Below are 17,126 nucleotides of genomic sequence, written 5' to 3'. Positions count from 1 at the left end.
CCGCGCCCCGGGAGTGGCTGGGACCTCACACCCTGACACCAGCTGGAAACGCGTCCCAGGACCCCGCGCCCCAGGAGTGGCTGGGACCTCACGCCCTGACACCAGCTGGAAACACGCGTCCCAGGACCTGCCAGGATCCCGCGCCCTGGGACCAGCTGGTGCTGCCCACCTGGGAAGCCAGCTCAGGGGAGCTACTCCACGGCAGCCGACATCCTGCAGCCTGCCCCAGGGAGCCAGGCGGTAGCATTTTCAAAGAGACCTAGACAACCTTGTGCTCCAGCCTTCCCCTCAGTGACTCCCCCAGGGTGTCAGGGAACAGGGCTTTCCCTGTACCTTTCTAGGCCCCTCAGGAGAGAGTGCAAGAGGCACCCACCCAGCTGCAGCCATTGAGTTCCCCAAGGGGAGGTGGGGCGGGCCAGAGCCGCCGCCCGCCCGCCCACCCGCCAACTCGGGTAACACAAAAGAAGCTGTGGACGCTCCCAGAGCCGGGAAGCCTGTGACGATCTTTAGTTTATTTTTTCTCTTTCAGCCAAATTCAACAGGAGTATCACAGAGTCACCCCAAAAACAGTGAGCCCCCTGGAGGACCACTTACAGAGACTCCACACACATCTGCAAGAGACCCGCCCTCCCACCCATCCTGCGGGAAGCCAGCAGCCAAGGAGGCTCACACGCCCGCCCATGTCTGCGCCGTGGGGAGCCGGCAGCCGGGGAGGGTCAGACGCCCGCCCATGTCTGCGCCGTGGGGAGCTGGCAGCCGGGGAGGGTCAGACGCCCGCCCGTGCCTGCGCCGTGGGGAGCCGGCAGCCGGGGAGGGTCAGACGCCCGCCCGTGTCTGCGCCGTGGGGAGCCGGCAGCCGGGGAGGGTCAGACGCCCGCCCGTGCCTGCGCCGTGGGGAGCCGGCAGCCGGGGAGGGTCAGACGCCCGCCCGTGCCTGCGCCGTGGGGAGCCGGCAGCCGGGGAGGGTCAGACGCCCGCCCGTGCCTGCGCCGTGCGGAGCCGGCAGCCGGGGAGGGTCAGACGCCCGCCCGTGCCTGCGCCGTGGGGAGCCGGCAGCCGGGGAGGGTCAGACGCCCGCCCGTGCCTGCGCCGTGGGGAGCCGGCAGCCGGGGAGGGTCAGACGCCCGCCCGTGCCTGCGCCGTGGGGAGCCGGCAGCCGGGGAGGGTCAGACGCCCGCCCGTGCCTGCGCCGTGGGGGCAGGGGCAGGAATGCATGGGGCTTTGGGGGCCATTAGTGTGGGGGGCTTGCTGTGGGGGGGAGGCTGTGGCCTCTGCCCCAGAGACAGGCAAACGGCTGGCCCCTGGGGGAAGGGAGGGGCCCCATCAACCGCCTGCCATGGCCCTGTCCCCGGCTCCTGGGGCCAAGCTCAGGGGCCCTTTCCTCCAGAGCCAGTACTGCTGTTGGTCCCCGAGAGCAGCCCAGAGTGGGGTTCAGGGGTGCGTCTCCCGGGCTGCGTTCCCCAGCACAAGACACCCTCTGGTGGGACTGCAGGGTGGCTGGACCAGGGCGGGGTCCCTGCTCACCGCCAGGGACGCCGGGCAGCGCGGGGGCCCCCAGGGGTGCTGTGGCGCCCCCCACTGCAGACAGCCCCAACCCCTCGGGCCCCCCGAGCCAGAGGGCCAGGCCTGCAGCCCTGGCCACGGCACGCCCTGGCTGCCAGGCGGGGGATGCGGCTGGGCCGCTCCTCCCGCAGCACACGCAGCCCCTGGAGGGGGCGCAGGGCGGCCGGGGGCAGCCGGGCGCTCAGCTCCTGGGCCAGGCCCAGCAGGCGCCGGTTGAGGGCGCCCACGAGCCAGGCCAGCAGGTGCAGGGCGCGGCGGGGCCAGCTGGGTGGGGGGGTGGGGCGGGGCCGGGCGGGCACAGGCAGGCGGCTGCGGAAGCCGCCCTTGTTGGTCTTGGGGAAGAGGCGGAAGAGGCCACGCTCCGTGAACAGCCCCAGGCCCTGCAGGGCGCGGAAGGCGGGCAGGGGCAGGCCCAGCAGGGCGCGCAGCCAGAGGCGCCGGGCGTGGCGGGGCAGTCCCTCTACGGCGCGGCGTGCCAGCGCCAGCAGCAGGTAGAGCGGCAGGAAGAGCCAGGGCGCGGCCAGCAGGTGGGCGGCCAGCAGGATGACGGGCACGTAGAGCCGGCGCCGGCGGGCGCTCAGCCCCAGCACGCCCAGCGCCCCCGCCCCCTTGGCCAGCGCCAGGAAAGAGGCCCCAGAGAGCAGGAAGAGGGCGTGCAGCAGGGCATAGGAGACGCCCAGCCCCACCAGCGCCCCCTCCAGGGCCAGCAGCACTGCCTGCGCCCCCCCGCCCGAGCCCTGGGCCCACAGCGCAGCCAGCAGCAGCAGCAGGGCTGGCCCGCTCGGGTAGGCAGCCAGCAGCAGCGCCAGGGCCACGCATGTGGCATGGGGCAACAGGGGCCCCCAGGGGAGCGGTGCCTGCCTAGCCCCCTCCTCCTGGCCGCGTGTAGGTGGCAGTGCTGCATAGGGGTCCTCCGGGGCGGGGCAGCCGTCGCCTGGGCCACGCTGCGCCTCCCCCAGCCGCGCCCCAGGGAGCTGACAGGGCACAGCCGGTAGTGCCTCCCGGCCATCCGGCTCCAGAGCTGCCAACTCAAGAGCCTCAGCCTCTTGGCCGTCTGGCTCTAGGGCCCCCAGACACTCCCGCTCCAGAACCGCTGGCCCCAGATTCCCCAGCTGAAGAACAGCGCACTCCTCGCCATCTGGCTCTAGCGCCCCCAGGCTCGCCCGCTCTAGAACATCAGCCTCCTGCCCGTCCGGCTCCAGGTCCCCCAGGCCCTGCGGCTCGAGGGCCCAGCTCTCCTGCCCGTCCGGCTCCAGGTCCCCCAGGCCCTGCGGCTCGAGGGCCCAGCTCTCCTGCCCGTCCGGCTCCAGGTCCCCCAGGCCCTGCGGCTCGAGGGCCCAGCTCTCCTGCCCGTCCGGCTCCAGGTCCCCCAGGCCCTGCGGCTCGAGGGCCCAGCTCTCCTGCCCGTCCGGCTCCAGGTCCCCCAGGCCCTGCGGCTCGAGGGCCCAGCTCTCCTGCCCGTCCAGCTCCAGGTCCCCCAGGCCCTGCGGCTCGAGGGCCCAGCTCTCCTGCCCGTCCGGCTCCAGGTCCCCCAGGCCCTGCGGCTCGAGGGCCCAGCTCTCCTGTCCGTCGGGCTGCGGGCCCCCCAGGCTGCGCGGCCGGGGCCCCCGGGCGCCACCTACTTTGAGGCTCTTGGGCTGCTGGCGGACCTCCGTGGCGTGCTTGTGGCGCAGCTCCTGCTCCCGGCGCTTGTTGTACTCCAGCTGGTTGCTGAGCTCGGTCTGGTGCTGCAGGCGGGTGAGCTCGGTGCGGGTGCGCTGAACCGTGCGCAGGTGGCGCAGCTCCACCTCCTGCGTGGACTCGTGCTGCCGCAGCAGCATGGCACACTCCAGGTCCTTCTGCGTCTGCTTCTTGTTCAGCTCCTGGGGGCAGGGGCAGGGCCAGGGCTGGGGTCACGCCGGCTGCTCCTGGCCCCGCCTGGCCTCCTTCCCTCACTTCCCCCTCCCTGGGCACAGGAGGCCCTAGTGATCGCAAGCTCCTCCCCTCAGCCCCGCCCCACCCCACCCCATTCCCCCTCCCTGGGCAGAGACGGCCCTGGCCATTGCAAGCTCCTCCCCTCAGTCCTGCCCACCCCGCCCCCCCGGTTCTCCCTCCCTGGGCATCGCAAGCCCCTCCTCCCCGCCCCGCCCCACCTCGCGCAGCAGGTCCTGCTCCAGGTTGTGGCGGGCGAGCAGCATCTTGCGCTTGTACTGGCGGCACTGCAGCTCCAGGTACTGGCGCTGGCGACGCAGCAGGTTGGCCTCCTCCTCGGCCTGGTAGTGCTGCAGGTTCTCCTTCTGCCGCAGCAGCCACTCCTGTTTCTCCCTCTTGGGGGTGCTCTGGTTCTCCTGCAGCTCCTGGGGAGGCACCTGGCTGAGGGCAACGCTGCCAGGGGGCACCCGTCTGCACAGGCCTCAGGCCGTGGAGCCAGTCGTTCGGCCCCCACCAGGAAACGAGTGCGGGGCAGAGCCTGGCCTGGGGAACAGGGAGGCGGGGGGGCAGAGCCTGGCCTGGGGGGGCAGAGAGGTGGAGGGGCAAGGTGGTCAAGAACCAACACCCTCCCCCCACGCTCCGGCCTCACCTCCTTGAGCTGCTCCTTGCGCATCTTGTAGTGGCGCTTGTGGGACTCCAGCAGGCTGCCCAGCTCCTTTTTCTGCTGGCCCAAGATATGCTGCTGGAACTTCTTCTCCTCCGCCAGCGCCGCCTTGGCCTGTGGAGGAGGTCAGTGAGGCAACCTCTGCCAGCAGCACCTTCCCTTCTGCCCAGCTCCCGCCAGCAGTGCCTCCCCCTCCGCCCAGCTCCCCGCCAGCAGCGCCTCCCTCTCTGCCCAGCTCCCCGCCAGCAGCGCCTCCCTCTCTGCCCAGCTCCCCGCCAGCAGCGCCTCCCTCTCCGCCCAGCTCCCCGCCAGCAGCGCCTCCCTCTCCGCCCAGCTCCCCGCCAGCAGCGCCTCCCTCTCCGCCCAGCTCCCCGCCAGCAGCGCCTCCCCCTCCGCCCAGCTCCCCGCCAGCAGCGCCTCCCTCTGCCCAGCTCCCCACCAGCAGCGCCTCCCTCTCCGCCCAGCTCCCCGCCAGCAGCGCCTCCCTCTCTGCCCAGCTCCCCGCCAGCAGCGCCTCCCCCTCCGCCCAGCTCCCCGCCAGCAGCGCCTCCCTCTGCCCAGCTCCCCGCCAGCAGCGCCTCCCCCTCCGCCCAGCTCCCCGCCAGCAGCGCCTCCCTCTGCCCAGCTCCCCACCAGCAGCGCCTCCCCCTCCGCCCAGCTCCCCGCCAGCAGCACCTCCCTCTGCCCAGCTCCCCGCCAGCAGCACCTCCCTCTGCCCAGCTCCCCGCCAGCAGCACCTCCCCCTCCGCCCAGCTCCCCGCCAGCAGCGCCTCCCTCTCTGCCCAGCTCCCCGCCAGCAGCGCCTCCCCCTCCGCCCAGCTCCCCGCCAGCAGCGCCTCCCTCTCTGCCCAGCTCCCCGCCAGCAGCGCCTCCCTCTGCCCAGCTCCCGCCAGCAGTGCCTCCCTCTCTGCCCAGACCCCAGCTCCCCGCCAGCAGCACCTCCTCCTCTGCCCAGCTCCCGCCAGCAGCGCCTCCCTCTCCGCCCAGCTCCCCGCCAGCAGTGCCTCCCCTCTGCCCAGCTCCCCGCCAGCAGCGCCTCCCCCTCCGCCCAGCTCCCCGCCAGCAGCGCCTCCCTCTCTGCCCAGCTCCCTGCCAGCAGCGCCTCCCCCTCCGCCCAGCTCCCCGCCAGCAGCGCCTCCCTCTCTGCCCAGCTCCCCGCCAGCAGCGCCTCCCTCTGCCCAGCTCCCGCCAGCAGTGCCTCCCTCTCTGCCCAGACCCCAGCTCCCCGCCAGCAGTGCCTCCCTCTCTGCCCAGCTCCCGCCAGCAGCGCCTCCCTCTCCGCCCAGCTCCCCGCCAGCAGTGCCTCCCTCTCCGCCCAGCTCCCCGCCAGCAGCGCCTCCCTCTCCGCCCAGCTCCCCGCCAGCAGTGCCTCCCCCTCTGCCCAGACCCCAGCTCCCCGCCAGCAGCGCCTCCCCCTCTGCCCAGACCCCAGCTCCCCGCCAGCAGCGCCTCCTCCTCTGCCCAGCTCCCGCCAGCAGCGCCTCCCCCTCCACCCAGTTCCCGCCAGCAGCGCCTCCCCCTCCGCCCAGCTCCCCATGAGCAGCGCCTCCCCCTCTGCCCAGCCCCCAGGTCCCGCCAGCAGCACCTCCCCTTCTTCCCAGCTCCCACCAGCAGCGCCTTTCCCTCCGCCCAGCTCCCACCAGCAGCGCCTCACCCTCCGCCCAGACCCCAGCTCTGGCCAGCAGCGCCTCCCCCTCTGCCCAGCTCCCCACCAGCAGCGCCTCCACCTCTGCCCAGCCCCCAGCTCCTGCCAGCAGTGCCTCCCTCTCTGCTCAACTCCCCACCAGCAGCAACTCTCCCTCTGCCCAGACCCCAGCACCCACCAGCAGCGTCTCCCCCTCCGCCCAGCTCCCGCCAGCAGTGCTTCCCTCTCCGCCCAGACCCCAGCTCCCCGCCAGCAGCGCCTCCTCCTTTTCCACAGCTCCCAGCTCCTGCCAGCAGCGCCTCCCCTTCTGCCCAGCTCCCGCCAGCAGCGCCTCCCCCTCCACCCAGACCCCAGCTCCCACCAGCAGCACCTCCCCCTCTGCCCAGTTCCACACCAGCAACGCCTCCCCCTCCACCCAGCTCCAGCCAGCAGCGCCTCCCCCTCTGCCCAGCTCCCTGCCAGCAGCACCTCTCCCTCTGCCCTGCTCCCCGCCAGCAGCGCCTCCCCCTCTGCCCAGCCCCCAGCTCCCACCAGCAGCGCCTCCCCCTCTGCTCAGCCCCCAGCTCCCACCAGCAGCGCCTCCCCCTCTGCTCAGCCCCCAGCTCCCACCAGCAGCGCCTCCTCACTGTGCCCTAACTGAATGGGCCCCTCCAGGGCCCCACCCTCAAAGAACACCTTCTGTCCAGCCCTAACCCATGCCCAGACCCCCATGAGCACCCCCTGCCCTCACCCACCTCCTTCTCGAAGATGGCCTGGTGCTTCTTCGCCAGCTTCTCGGCCTCAACACTGAAACTGCTGCGATGAGCCTCCAGCTCCTTATCCAGGCGCTGCTGGTGCTCATCCAGCTCTGCCCGCAGCTTGTTCTCCAGAGCCAGCAACTGCTTCTGGTGCTGGCGGCGCATGCGCTTGTAGCCGCTCATCTGCTCCCGCAGCGCTGAGTCCTGCTCATGCTCCTGGATTTGCCGCGTCACCTGCCAGGCAGGCGCCAGAGGCTCTGAGGCTGCCTTGTGTGACCCCTCCTTTCCCGGTGCCTTACCCACCGCTGCCCAGCACGCTTGCCCCACCCCACCCCACATGGTGTCCTGCTCACTCCTTTCCCACCCACCCTGCCCCGCCCCGCCCCGCCCCGCCCCACCCCACCCACTGCCCTGATCACTCCCTTCCCACCCACCCTGCCCTGCTCAACCCCTTCCAACCTGGTGCCCAGCCCAGCCCACCCCCACCCCACCCATCTGCCCCGCCCTGCACGGTGCGACCCCGCCCTGCCCACCCCATCCCATCTGGTGTGACCCTGGCCTGCCCCGCCAGGCGCCCAGCCCACTTGCCCTGCCCCGCCCGGCACCCAGCCCCTTCCCGCCTGCCCTGCCCCCGCCAGCGCCCAGCCTGCCCAGCACCCCACCCACCCCCATTCCGCCCAGCGTGACAATGCCCAGCACACGCCCTGATTCTGCGCTATGTAACCCTCCGCAGCCCACGCACAGGCTTCCCACTGCGGCACCACCCAGCTCTCTAGCCCCGTATGACCCCGTCCAGAACCCAGCCCGCTGCCCCACCCACACCAGGCCTGTCTCACACAGACCCACCCCACTGCCCCACACCCACCCACCCAGTGATCCCAGCTGGTCCCTCCCCGCGGACTGCATGCAGTGCCCCATCCTGGCCTTACCAACGAGGCAGTGCGGATGGTGGCAAAGTGGTCCCGGTTGCGGCAGTAGGCACGCCGCCGAGCGGCTGACGAGGAGCTCTGGGGCTCAATATCTGGCTGATAGGGGTCATCATACAAGTTGTCGTGGCCCTGACAAGCAATGGGGAGAGTGAGCAGGGGACCCCAAAGTGCTAGCACGCAGCCCCTGCTTTCCCCGCCACGGCCCAGGACCACCCTGCATATTTTCTCTGAACGCCAAAGGGGTTCCTCCATTTCCCCTAGTACTGGGGAAGGAAGTGTGATTGGCTGGGCTCCCGACAAGACAGGTAGGACCCAACCCAGTGCTTGTGGGCCAAGCTGGCATGGGATGTGGGCTTGGGGACGGAGCCCTGGGGCTGTGGGGGGGCTTGGCTGGGAGCCAGGAGGCAGAGCCCAGCACACGGCTCGGGACCTGCCCAGACAGACTTTGTTAAAGAGCTTCCTTGGTGGGGGAAGCTCCCCACTGAAAGCATGAACAGTCACACCTTGGTGGGGGTCTGACTACCCCAGTGCTGCTGGGGTGGGACCCAGGCCGGCTGCGGTGGGGGGACGTGGGGGCAGGACCCAGGCGGCTGCAGGGGGTGGAAGATAGGGGCAGGACCTGGGTAGCTGCGGTGGGAGGCAGGACCCAGGCGGCTCTGGTGGGGGGAGGTGGGGGCAGGACCCGGGCGGCTGACGGGGGGGGCAGGACTCCGGCATGGTACCGGCGGCAGACGGTGGATGACGGAGCTGTTCGAGGTGACGGTGTGCTCCCCCTCCTGCATCATGGCCATCTCGGCCCCCTCGTCCTCGTCTGAGGCGTCAGCCAGGCTGGTGACGCTGCTGCTCTGGCTGCTGGCGCTGATGGACATGCTGGGTACCGAGTGACTGCTCTCCATGCTGGTGATGGTGCCCGTGCGGTGCAAGAACTGCTCCACGTCCTGGGGCGGGACAAGAGATGATGGGGGGCGGGGACATGGCCACTCCAGTGATGACACCGGGGGGGGCGGGGAAGCTCAGGACGTGGGGAGCAGCCCCTGGTGGGGCACTGTACAGGCCTGTGCAAGGGGACTGGGCGTGAGCGGGCAGGTCTGCAGGGGCAGGGCGGGGTCAGACCCCATTCGGAAGCGGAGCTGGGCCCAGCAGACAGGCACTGGACCCAGCCAGCAATCCGCTGCCCTGCAGGGAGAACAACGTCATTCCCTCTGCTCCGGCTCCTCGGTGGGGCAGGAGCATCTCCACTTGTGTCTGCCCATGGCCCTGTCCCCACACAGCCTGGGCTCCAGGGACCACTCAGGACAGCCCTGGAGAGCGGGTGATGCCAAGCAATGGCTCTAACAGCTCCGCTCCCACCTTGGGCTCTCTCCGACCATCGAGAACCCATCAGTGCCACAGCCTAGAGCATAGCCCAGAAAGCTCTAGGGGCGAGACGGGAGGCGCAGACAGACCTGGGAGGAGACAGGCCCTGGGGGCGAGACGGGAGGCGCAGACTGACCCATGGGGGAGACAGGCCCTGGGGGCGAGACGGGAGGCACAGACTGACCGCGGGGGAGACAGGCCCTGGGGGCAAGATGGGAGACAGGCCCTGGGGGCGAGACGGGAGGCGCAGACTGACCGCGGGGGAGACAGGCCCTGGGGGCGAGACGGGAGGCGCAGACTGACCGCGGGGGAGACAGGCCCTGGGGGCAAGACGGGCGGCGCAGACTGACCCGTGGGGGAGACAGGCCCTGGGGGCGAGACGGGAGGCGCAGACTGACCGCGGGGGAGACAGGCCCTGGGGGCGAGACGGGCGGCGCAGACTGACCCCTGGGGGAGACAGGCCCTGGGGGCGAGACGGGCGGCGCAGACTGACCCGTGTGGGAGACAGGCCCTGGGGGTGAGACGGGCGGCGCAGACTGACTGCTGGGGAGGCGCAGGACTGACCGTGGGGGAGACAGGCCCTGGGGGTGAGACGGGAAGCGCAGACTGACTGCTGGGGAGGCACAGGACTGACCGCGGGGGAGACAGGCCCTGGGGGTGAGATGGGAAGCGCAGACTGACCGCGGGGGAGACAGGCCCTGGGGGTGAGACGGGAGGCGCAGACTGACCATGCGGGAGACAGGCCCTGGAGCCTGGGGCCTGTGCGTGGAGGGGACAGCCTGTGGCTGAGGCGAGCTGGAGCGTCGGAGGGAAGGGCTGCTGTGACTCCTGGCTGGCTGCCCAGGGGCCCAGGCAGGCAGCACCCCCAGTCTGCGGCTGACAGGAGCCCTGGTTGGGCCCTCTCCACTATGCCTGGAAAAGCCTCTAATACTCCAGGCTGGCAGGTGGGGCCCTCGACTCTCACCTCCTCCTCGTCTGCCAGCTCAGGGTTGGGGCCGTTCTGCACCTCCTGGAAGAGGATCTTCTTCATCTTGCGGTACTGTAAGTTGTCCAGCTCCCGCACGGCATCCTTGGTGCGCTGGATCAGGTCCATGACCACTGTCTGGGGCCGCTCACGCAGCAGGAACCGGTGCTGCTGGGACACAGGGCAGGGGCAGGGGCAGGGTCAGGGCCAGGGCCAGGGCCAGGGCCAGCCGCCCGCCGCACAGGGCCCGGCTCACTCACCTTGAGCAGCATGTCTGAGGTGGGCCGGTCTTGTGGGATTTTCTGCAGGCAGGAGTCCACGAAGTTGCGGAAATACTCTGACCTGGGAGGGCAGAGGCAGACATGGGAGGCGGGCAGAACCACGTCCTCCGTGGGATGCCAGACGCGCTGGCCAGCAGGGGTGAGCCACTGGAGAAGGGGCGCCGGTGTCCTGGCTCCCGTCCACTCTGCAGTAACCACCGGCTCCCACTGCCCGCCCCGCCCTGCACCCCTGGGGGGACCCCAGAGCTCTGGTACTCTGACAAGGGGGTTGTGCGGGAGGTGCAGTGCCCAGCCAATGGGCACGACCCACCAGAACTCACTGAGCCCTAGGTGGGAGCGGGGCAGCTGGCAGGGGAAGGCTAAGGGATAGACAGGAGTAGGGCGGCGCAAGGGCGGCTGGTGGGGGCTGGGCTGAGTAGGGGCGGGATGTCTGGCAGTAGGGGGACCCGGACTGAGTGGGGTGGGATAGCTAGCAGTGGGGGGACTGGGCTGAGGGCTGAGTGAGGGTGGGCTGGCCAGAGGTGGGGGGCCTGGGCTGAGTGGGGGGCAGGCCGGCTGGCTGAGCAGGAGGGCCCAGGCTGAGCAGGGACAGGCTGGCCAGCGGTGGGGGGCCACAGGCTGAGTGGGGGCAGGCTGGCTGGTGGGGGGAGGCCCAGGCTGAGTGGGGTGGGCTGGCCGGCAGGCTTGGGCCCAGGCTGAGTGGGATGGGCTGGCCAGTGGGGGGGCCCCGGGCTGAGTGGGAGTGGGATGGCCGGCTGAGTGCAGGCAGGATGGCCAGAGGAGAAGGGTGCGGCCGGGCTGATGGGGGGTGGGATGGCCGGCTGAGGGGGGCCCAGGCTAAGTAGGGGTGGGCTGGCTGGCAGTGGGGGGGGCCCAGGCTGAGTGTGGGCAGGATGGCAGGCGGGGGGGGGGGAGGGGCCAGGCTGAGTGTGGGCGGGATGGCCGGCGGGTGGCCCTTACCAGTGGCTGGACTGCAGCACGGGGGACTCGTTCTGCGCGATGTGGTATAAGGCACTCATTGCGTTCATGTTGAAGAGGGGCGGCTTCCGCTCCGCTGTGGGGAGAGACCTCAGCAGCTACCTCAGCTACCTGTCCCCCCTTGCCCCCACCGCCTACTCCCCCCCGCCCCCATTCTGGCCATCACCAGCCCCCGGGCCCCCTGCCCCCGTACCCAGCTCGATGCAGGTGATGCCGAGCGACCAAACGTCCACCTTCCCGTCGTACTGCCCCTCATCCATGGCCAGGATCACCTCGGGGGCCATCCTGGGGAGGGAAACAGGTTAGTGGGGCTCTCAGCCCCCCCCGCCCCCCCCGCCCCGCCCTGCCCCTCACCAGTACGGTGTGCCCACGAAGGAGTTGGCGGGGGCCATGATGGAGGCTGAGCCGAAGTCCCCGAGCTTCACCTGCCCCGGCTCTGTCAGCAGGATGTTCCCAGCCTTCACGTCCCTGTGTGGACACAAGTGCTCAGCCGGCGCGGGGTGTGCGGGGGCAGCTGGGAAGGGCCATGGACTGGCAGAAGGGCCGTGTGGGGGGCACTCAGGGGCAACACAGGGAGCTGCCAGGTAGGGGGTGTGGGCGCAGTTGGGGCTGTAAGGAGGGGACGTGGTGGCCACGAGGTGAGGGGGGCAGTGGGGGCTACGAAGTGAGGGAGACGTGGTGGCCACGAGGTGAGGGGGGCAGTGGGGACTATGAAGTGAGGGAGACGTGGTGGCCACGAGGTGAGGGGGGCAGTGGGGGCTATGAAGTGAGGGGGACGTGGGGGCTGTGAGGTGAGGGGGCAGTGAGGAGGGGACGTGGGTGCTGTAAGGTGAGGGGGGCAGTGGGGGCTGCGAGGGGAGAGGACAGTAGGAGCTATGAAATGAGGGGGATGTGGGGGCTGTGAGGTGAGGGAGCAGTGGGGGCCATGAGGAGGGACCATGGGGGCTGTGAGGTAAGGGAGGCAGTGGGGGCTGCAAGGACAGGACGCGGGGGTTGCAAGGTAAAGGGGGGCAGTGGGGGCTGCGAGATAGGGGGGCAGTGGGGTGAAGGGATGTGGGGGCTGTCAGGAGGGGGTGTGGTGGCCACAAGGTGAGGGGGGCCGTGGGGGCTGCGAGGTGAGGGGGACAGTGAGGGCCACGAGGTGAGGGGGACAGTGGGGGCTGTGAGATGAGGGGGGGCAGTGGGGGCCACGAGGTAAGGGGGGCAGTGGGGGCTGTAAGTTGAGGGGACGTGGTGGCTGCGAGATGAGGGGGGCAGTGGGGGCTGTAAGGTGAGGGAATGTGGGGGCCACGAGGTGAGGGAACGTGGGGCAGTGGGGGCAGCAGGGTGAAGGGATGTGGTGGCCACGAGGTGAGGGGGGCAGTCGGGGCTGCACGGTGAGTGGGGTGCTGGGGGCTGCGAGGTGAGGGGGGCAGTAGGGTGAGAGGGCAGTAGGAGCTGCGAGGAGGAGGGGATGTGGGGGCTGTGAGGAGGGGGGCAGTGGGGGCTGCGAGGTGAGGGGGACAGTGGGGGCTGCAAGGTGAGGGGACATAGGAGCAGTGAAGTGATGGGGTGAGTGGGGTCTGCGAGGAGTGGATTTGGGGTCTGCGAGGTGAGGGGCCAATGGGGACTGTGAGGTGAGGGAGGCAATACAGGCTGTGAGGTGAGGGGACGTAGGGCAGTGGGGGCTGCGGGGGGCGGGGCGTGGTGGCCACGAGGTGAGGGGGGATGTCAGGGCCGTGAGGTGAGGGGGGCACTCGGGTGTGATCGTAGCCTAGGCGAGCAGGGTCCCTGCCGGGGGCACCCCCCAAGCAGGCCTGGTCCTTTGTAGCCGGGCGAGCAGGGTCCCTGCCGGGGGCACCCCCCAAGCAGGCCTGGTCCTTTGTAGCCGGGCGAGCAGGGTCCCTGCCGGGGGCACCCCCCAAGCAGGCCTGGTCCTTTGTAGCCGGGCGAGCAGGGTCCCTGCCGGGGGCACCCCCGCAAGCAGGCCTGGTCCTTTGTAGCCGGGCGAGCAGGGTCCCTGCCGGGGGCACCCCCCAAGCAGGCCTGGTCCTTTGTAGCCGGGCGAGCAGGCGACACCTCTCCCAGCTGGGGTGGAGTTTGGAAAGAGCGAGCAGCGAGTGTGTAGAAAGCCAGAGGGCAACAGGCCAGGCTGGACCCCAGCCAGGGCTTCCAGGCCTCGCGTCTGTTTGGGGGGATCTGCCCCCCAGCACGCATTGCACAGAGCACATCTGGCTGCTGTGCTGATACCTCTGTACCGCACTGTCCCTGTCGCCAAATAAACCTATTCCCCACCTGCTGAGCGAGAGTCGCTCCTGCCTGCAGATGGGGCACAGAGCTTGGGGACCCCTGAACCCCATCACAGCTGGTGGCGGCAGAGGGAGACACTGCACCTGCAGATGGGGCGCAGAGCTTGGGGACCCCTGAACCCCATCACAGCTGGTGGCAGCAGAGGGAGGCACCGCACCTGCAGATGGGCATCCAGCAGCGACTGACTGAGTGCAGTAGGAGAGAGACTCACAAGAGCCAGAGGTGCTGGAGGCAGGACAAAGCAGTTCCTAGGAGTCGTGGGGCACTGCAGCTTCAGCCTGAGAGTCAGGACCCAGGGAACGGCAGGGAGATGGATCACACCCAGCTCCCGAAGGCAGACCTCGTGGGGCCGTGCACAGAGGTGCCTGACGATGGGGAAGGCGACAAGGCCTGATGATGCCCAACTCCCACCTAATGGTGACGAGAGTAGATGGGACCCTTGCCAAGGTGCCCATAGCTAGAGTGCACCTGAAATGGGGGAATAAGGAGGGCCCCAAAGAGGTGGTCACACACCCTTCTCTGCCCACTAATGGGGCATGACCTGGAATACTGGCTGGGTGCAAATTTAACTCTATCACCCAAGGACTGAAGAAACTGCGAGTGGCTGGCCCCTTACAAAAGCAGCTTCTCTGCCCTGGGTGTTAACATCTCCACATTAGACTCTGACAATGGGTCACATCCCCCATCTGATCCTGACTTGTTTCTTCCTCTCGATGCACACTACTGCTACTGGGCCATTTCCACCCTGACCAGCTAGACCTTGTCAGCTCTGGCCCTCCCTCTTACTGGGACCCCCCCCCCCTTTAAACACTGCTCCAAATCCCTCCTCCGCCATGCATCTGCTGAAGCGGGTCTTTGCCCACAAACGCTCATGCTCCAAAATATGGTAATCTATAAGGTGCCACAGGACTTCTTGTTCTCCAAGATACAGACTAACAGGGCTACCAGCTTGAGACCTGAGCTTCACAACAAGAGGTGTGAACTCAGCCCTGGCCAGGATGAATGGACTATAAACAGGTGCTGAAATCCACAGCCCGGGGCTCCGGCCACGTCAATGGATGCAGCGCACAGGGCAGGTGACCTAGCCTGAGACAAAGGAACAGGTCTATTTCAGCAATTGGAGATGGGATTCATCCAATGGCCCTTTCCCACAACAGGCCACCTGGATTAGGTGGGGATGGCACTTCAAGGGACCATGGGAAGGAGAAAGGATTTTGTCCCTGAAGACAACAGGAGAACAATGGTGTGGACTTCGCAGTGTCCACCTTACATCCTTTGTCTTTTGGTCTCAGAGTGCATGTGGCAGCATGTGGACCCAGCAGGTCAGATCTACAGTGCTCTGGGAACCGAATCAATGGAACCCGAGGTGAACTTTCAGAGACTTCTAAGAATCGGCAAATAACCCACCTGGCTGCACCAGTGGTTGTGACTGATGTATGTAAAGTGTTGCTTTAATGACTCTTCTCTCTAATCCTGTGCCACCGTTGTTATTAATAAAGCCTTAGACATTAGGCCTAAGGATCTGGCTTTTGCATGCTGGTCAGGTCAGATCCAAGTATATATTGACTGGGGTCTGGGGCTGGGCCCTTTGGAGTCTGGAAGAACCTGTTGTGGTACTTGGTGAAACAGGTTTAGGAGCTTAACCCCCCTGAATTCGGGGCAGTTGGGAAGTCTGTGGGTTTGCTTGTGTGGCTTCTGGCTGGCAGAGGTGCTGTTGAGGCTGGCTGGATTTGCCTTAGTGAGAAGGCAATCCCTGCCTGGGGCTGTAAGTGGCTCCAATTTTATGCAAAGGTACCTGGAGTGATTTCTCTAGCTGTGCCCAGAAACCCTGTCCTATCACACTGGTGTTGACCCGCAGCTAAAGGAAACTAGGGGTGCTCTTCCCGGTGTGGGGGAGGATTCCCAGCTAGAGCCACAGGGGCCTATCTTGGGAGACAGGGCCCCCCCCCAAGAGCTGGGTCTCCCAGGCCGGTGAACCTGGAGCCCAGGCAGGAAGGGGGAAGCAGTTCCCATCCCTTCCCCAACCATGGAATTGCAGCGATCCCTCCCTGGCAAAAGCTGAGAGAACTGCCCAGCCTCAGAGTGACCCCACCACTGGGGGGGGAAGGGGGCTGCATGGGGAGATTCCCGTAGGAGAAGGGATTTCTGTACTGGGAACAGGTTCCCAGACACAAAGTGGAGCTGTGGGGGAATCTGGAAACAGCTGCTGGTTCCCAAAAGTACCGGCGCAGGCTGCTGTACCTGGTCCACAATGTCCTGCTCCCAGGACACCAGGGGATCCAGCGCACCAGGAAGAAGCCATTACCAGAACTTTTTCTGGCCAGGAGTCTTCGTAGCTGTCCATCACTATTGCTGGTCCTACGACCCCTGCCAGAGGTCAGGGAAGACCCAGGACAAGGGGAAAGCCGCCCGGAGGCCACTGCCCATCACAGAGGAGCCTTTCCGGAAAGTGGCCATGGACATAGCGGGGCCCTGCAGTAAGGCAACGCATTCCGGGAAGAAATACATCCTGGTGGTGGTAGACTTTGTGACTCACTACCCAGAAGCAGTGGCCCTGATTTCTACCGAGGCTGATGCTGTGGCGGATGCACTGCTGTCCATCATCAGCAGGGAGGTCCTCACTGAGCAGGAGTCCAACTTCACGTCAGCCCTGCTGCGAAGCTCGTGAGATAAAGAGAAGTTACCCCCAAGTGGTAACGGTGGCGCTCCGAGATGGGTCCCCGTGGGTGCTCTATAGCAGGCATCAGGCCAGCCCCGGCGCCACAGGTCAGAGATTTGCCAAGCAGCTGCCACTTGCATTGTGCACATGCAGGAGCGCGCCGGGCCCTTCGCACACTTCTGGTCGTGTGTGCCGGATCTGGTCTGAGCCAGTCCCTCGAAGCCGCCTCGGAAGTACCCATCTGAAACCCCGAAGCAGGGAGGACGGGCAGGTGGCGGAGCACCCACGGGGGACACATCTCAAAGAGCCATCATTGCCACCTGGGGGTAACCTCTCTTTCTTGTTCAAGTGCCCCCCACAAATGTGGAGGTGGCTACCGGAGTTAGAGGTTAGAGCATGGCTGTCAAGACGCTCGTGTCTCCGGCCATCTGGCAACATACTGCATAATGCTTGGCGAATGTGTGGTAAGACGACCACTTTGCTGCCCAGCAAATGTCCTTCACAGGGACGCCCTGGAAGCAGGCCCGTGGATGTGCTGCACTGTAAGGCTGCCAATGAGTACCTCCATTAAGGACTGGATCGCTCAGAAGCGCTGGGCACGTAAGTGCACTCTTGCTGATATCGAACTGAAACGAGCCCCCCGTGAACTCTATGTTCTATGTGGACGTGATCATGGATTTCTGTAAATTGACAACGAGGCCCAGAGACTGGAACGTCTCCACAGTGACGGATATCATCTGGAGGACGTCCGACGGGGAGCGCCCTTCAAGAAGGCAGTCGTCCAGGTACGGAAATATTAGAACGTCCAGACAACACATGTGTGCTGACACCACCGCGAGGGTCTTTGAGAAAGCTCTGAACACTGTCGAGAGGCCCAAGGGAAGTACGCTGTACTGAAAGTGTTCGAAAATGATTAAGGGGCTGGAGCACATGAACTATGAGGAGAGGCTGAGGGACTTGGGCTTGTTTAGTTTACAGAAGAGAAGGCTGAGGGGTGATTTAATAGCAGCCTTCAACTTCCTGAAGGGGAGCTCTAAAGAGGAGGGTGAGAAACTGTTCTCAGTGGGTGTCAGGTGGCAGAACGAGGAGTGATGGTCTGAAGTTGAAGAGGGAAAGGTGCAGGTTAGATATTAGGAAAAACTACTTCACC

General features: G+C 67.3%; 1 protein-coding gene across 4 annotated transcripts in view; it reads right to left on the bottom strand.

Annotated features, from left to right (window-relative positions):
* The window catches only part of TAOK2 (TAO kinase 2), a 35,334-nt gene that overhangs the window by 6,414 nt on the left and 11,794 nt on the right, over positions 1 to 17,126 (bottom strand). Inside the window, exons 7-17 of one of the 4 annotated variants that reach the window (XM_074998372.1) lie at positions 11,383 to 11,496; positions 11,222 to 11,313; positions 11,011 to 11,104; positions 10,030 to 10,111; positions 9,770 to 9,940; positions 8,172 to 8,387; positions 7,450 to 7,578; positions 6,518 to 6,754; positions 4,124 to 4,252; positions 3,696 to 3,899; positions 3,186 to 3,425 (exon numbers count right to left, since the gene is read on the bottom strand). In XM_074998372.1, coding sequence (XP_074854473.1) covers positions 3,186 to 3,425; positions 3,696 to 3,899; positions 4,124 to 4,252; positions 6,518 to 6,754; positions 7,450 to 7,578; positions 8,172 to 8,387; positions 9,770 to 9,940; positions 10,030 to 10,111; positions 11,011 to 11,104; positions 11,222 to 11,313; positions 11,383 to 11,496 — 1,708 coding nt within the window. Of the gene's footprint in view, positions 1 to 1,519; positions 3,426 to 3,695; positions 3,900 to 4,123; positions 4,253 to 6,517; positions 6,755 to 7,449; positions 7,579 to 8,171; positions 8,388 to 9,769; positions 9,941 to 10,029; positions 10,112 to 11,010; positions 11,105 to 11,221; positions 11,314 to 11,382; positions 11,497 to 17,126 lie in introns of those variants that run through there. The other 3 variants (XM_074998373.1, XM_074998370.1, XM_074998371.1) reach the window with 3 other exon arrangements.

This window comes from Carettochelys insculpta, chromosome 6, assembly GCF_033958435.1.
Source record: "Carettochelys insculpta isolate YL-2023 chromosome 6, ASM3395843v1, whole genome shotgun sequence".
Classification (NCBI taxonomy): Eukaryota; Metazoa; Chordata; order Testudines; family Carettochelyidae; genus Carettochelys; species Carettochelys insculpta.
Note: the sequence above shows the minus strand (reverse complement) of the source record. Positions and strands in the feature narration are given on the sequence as shown.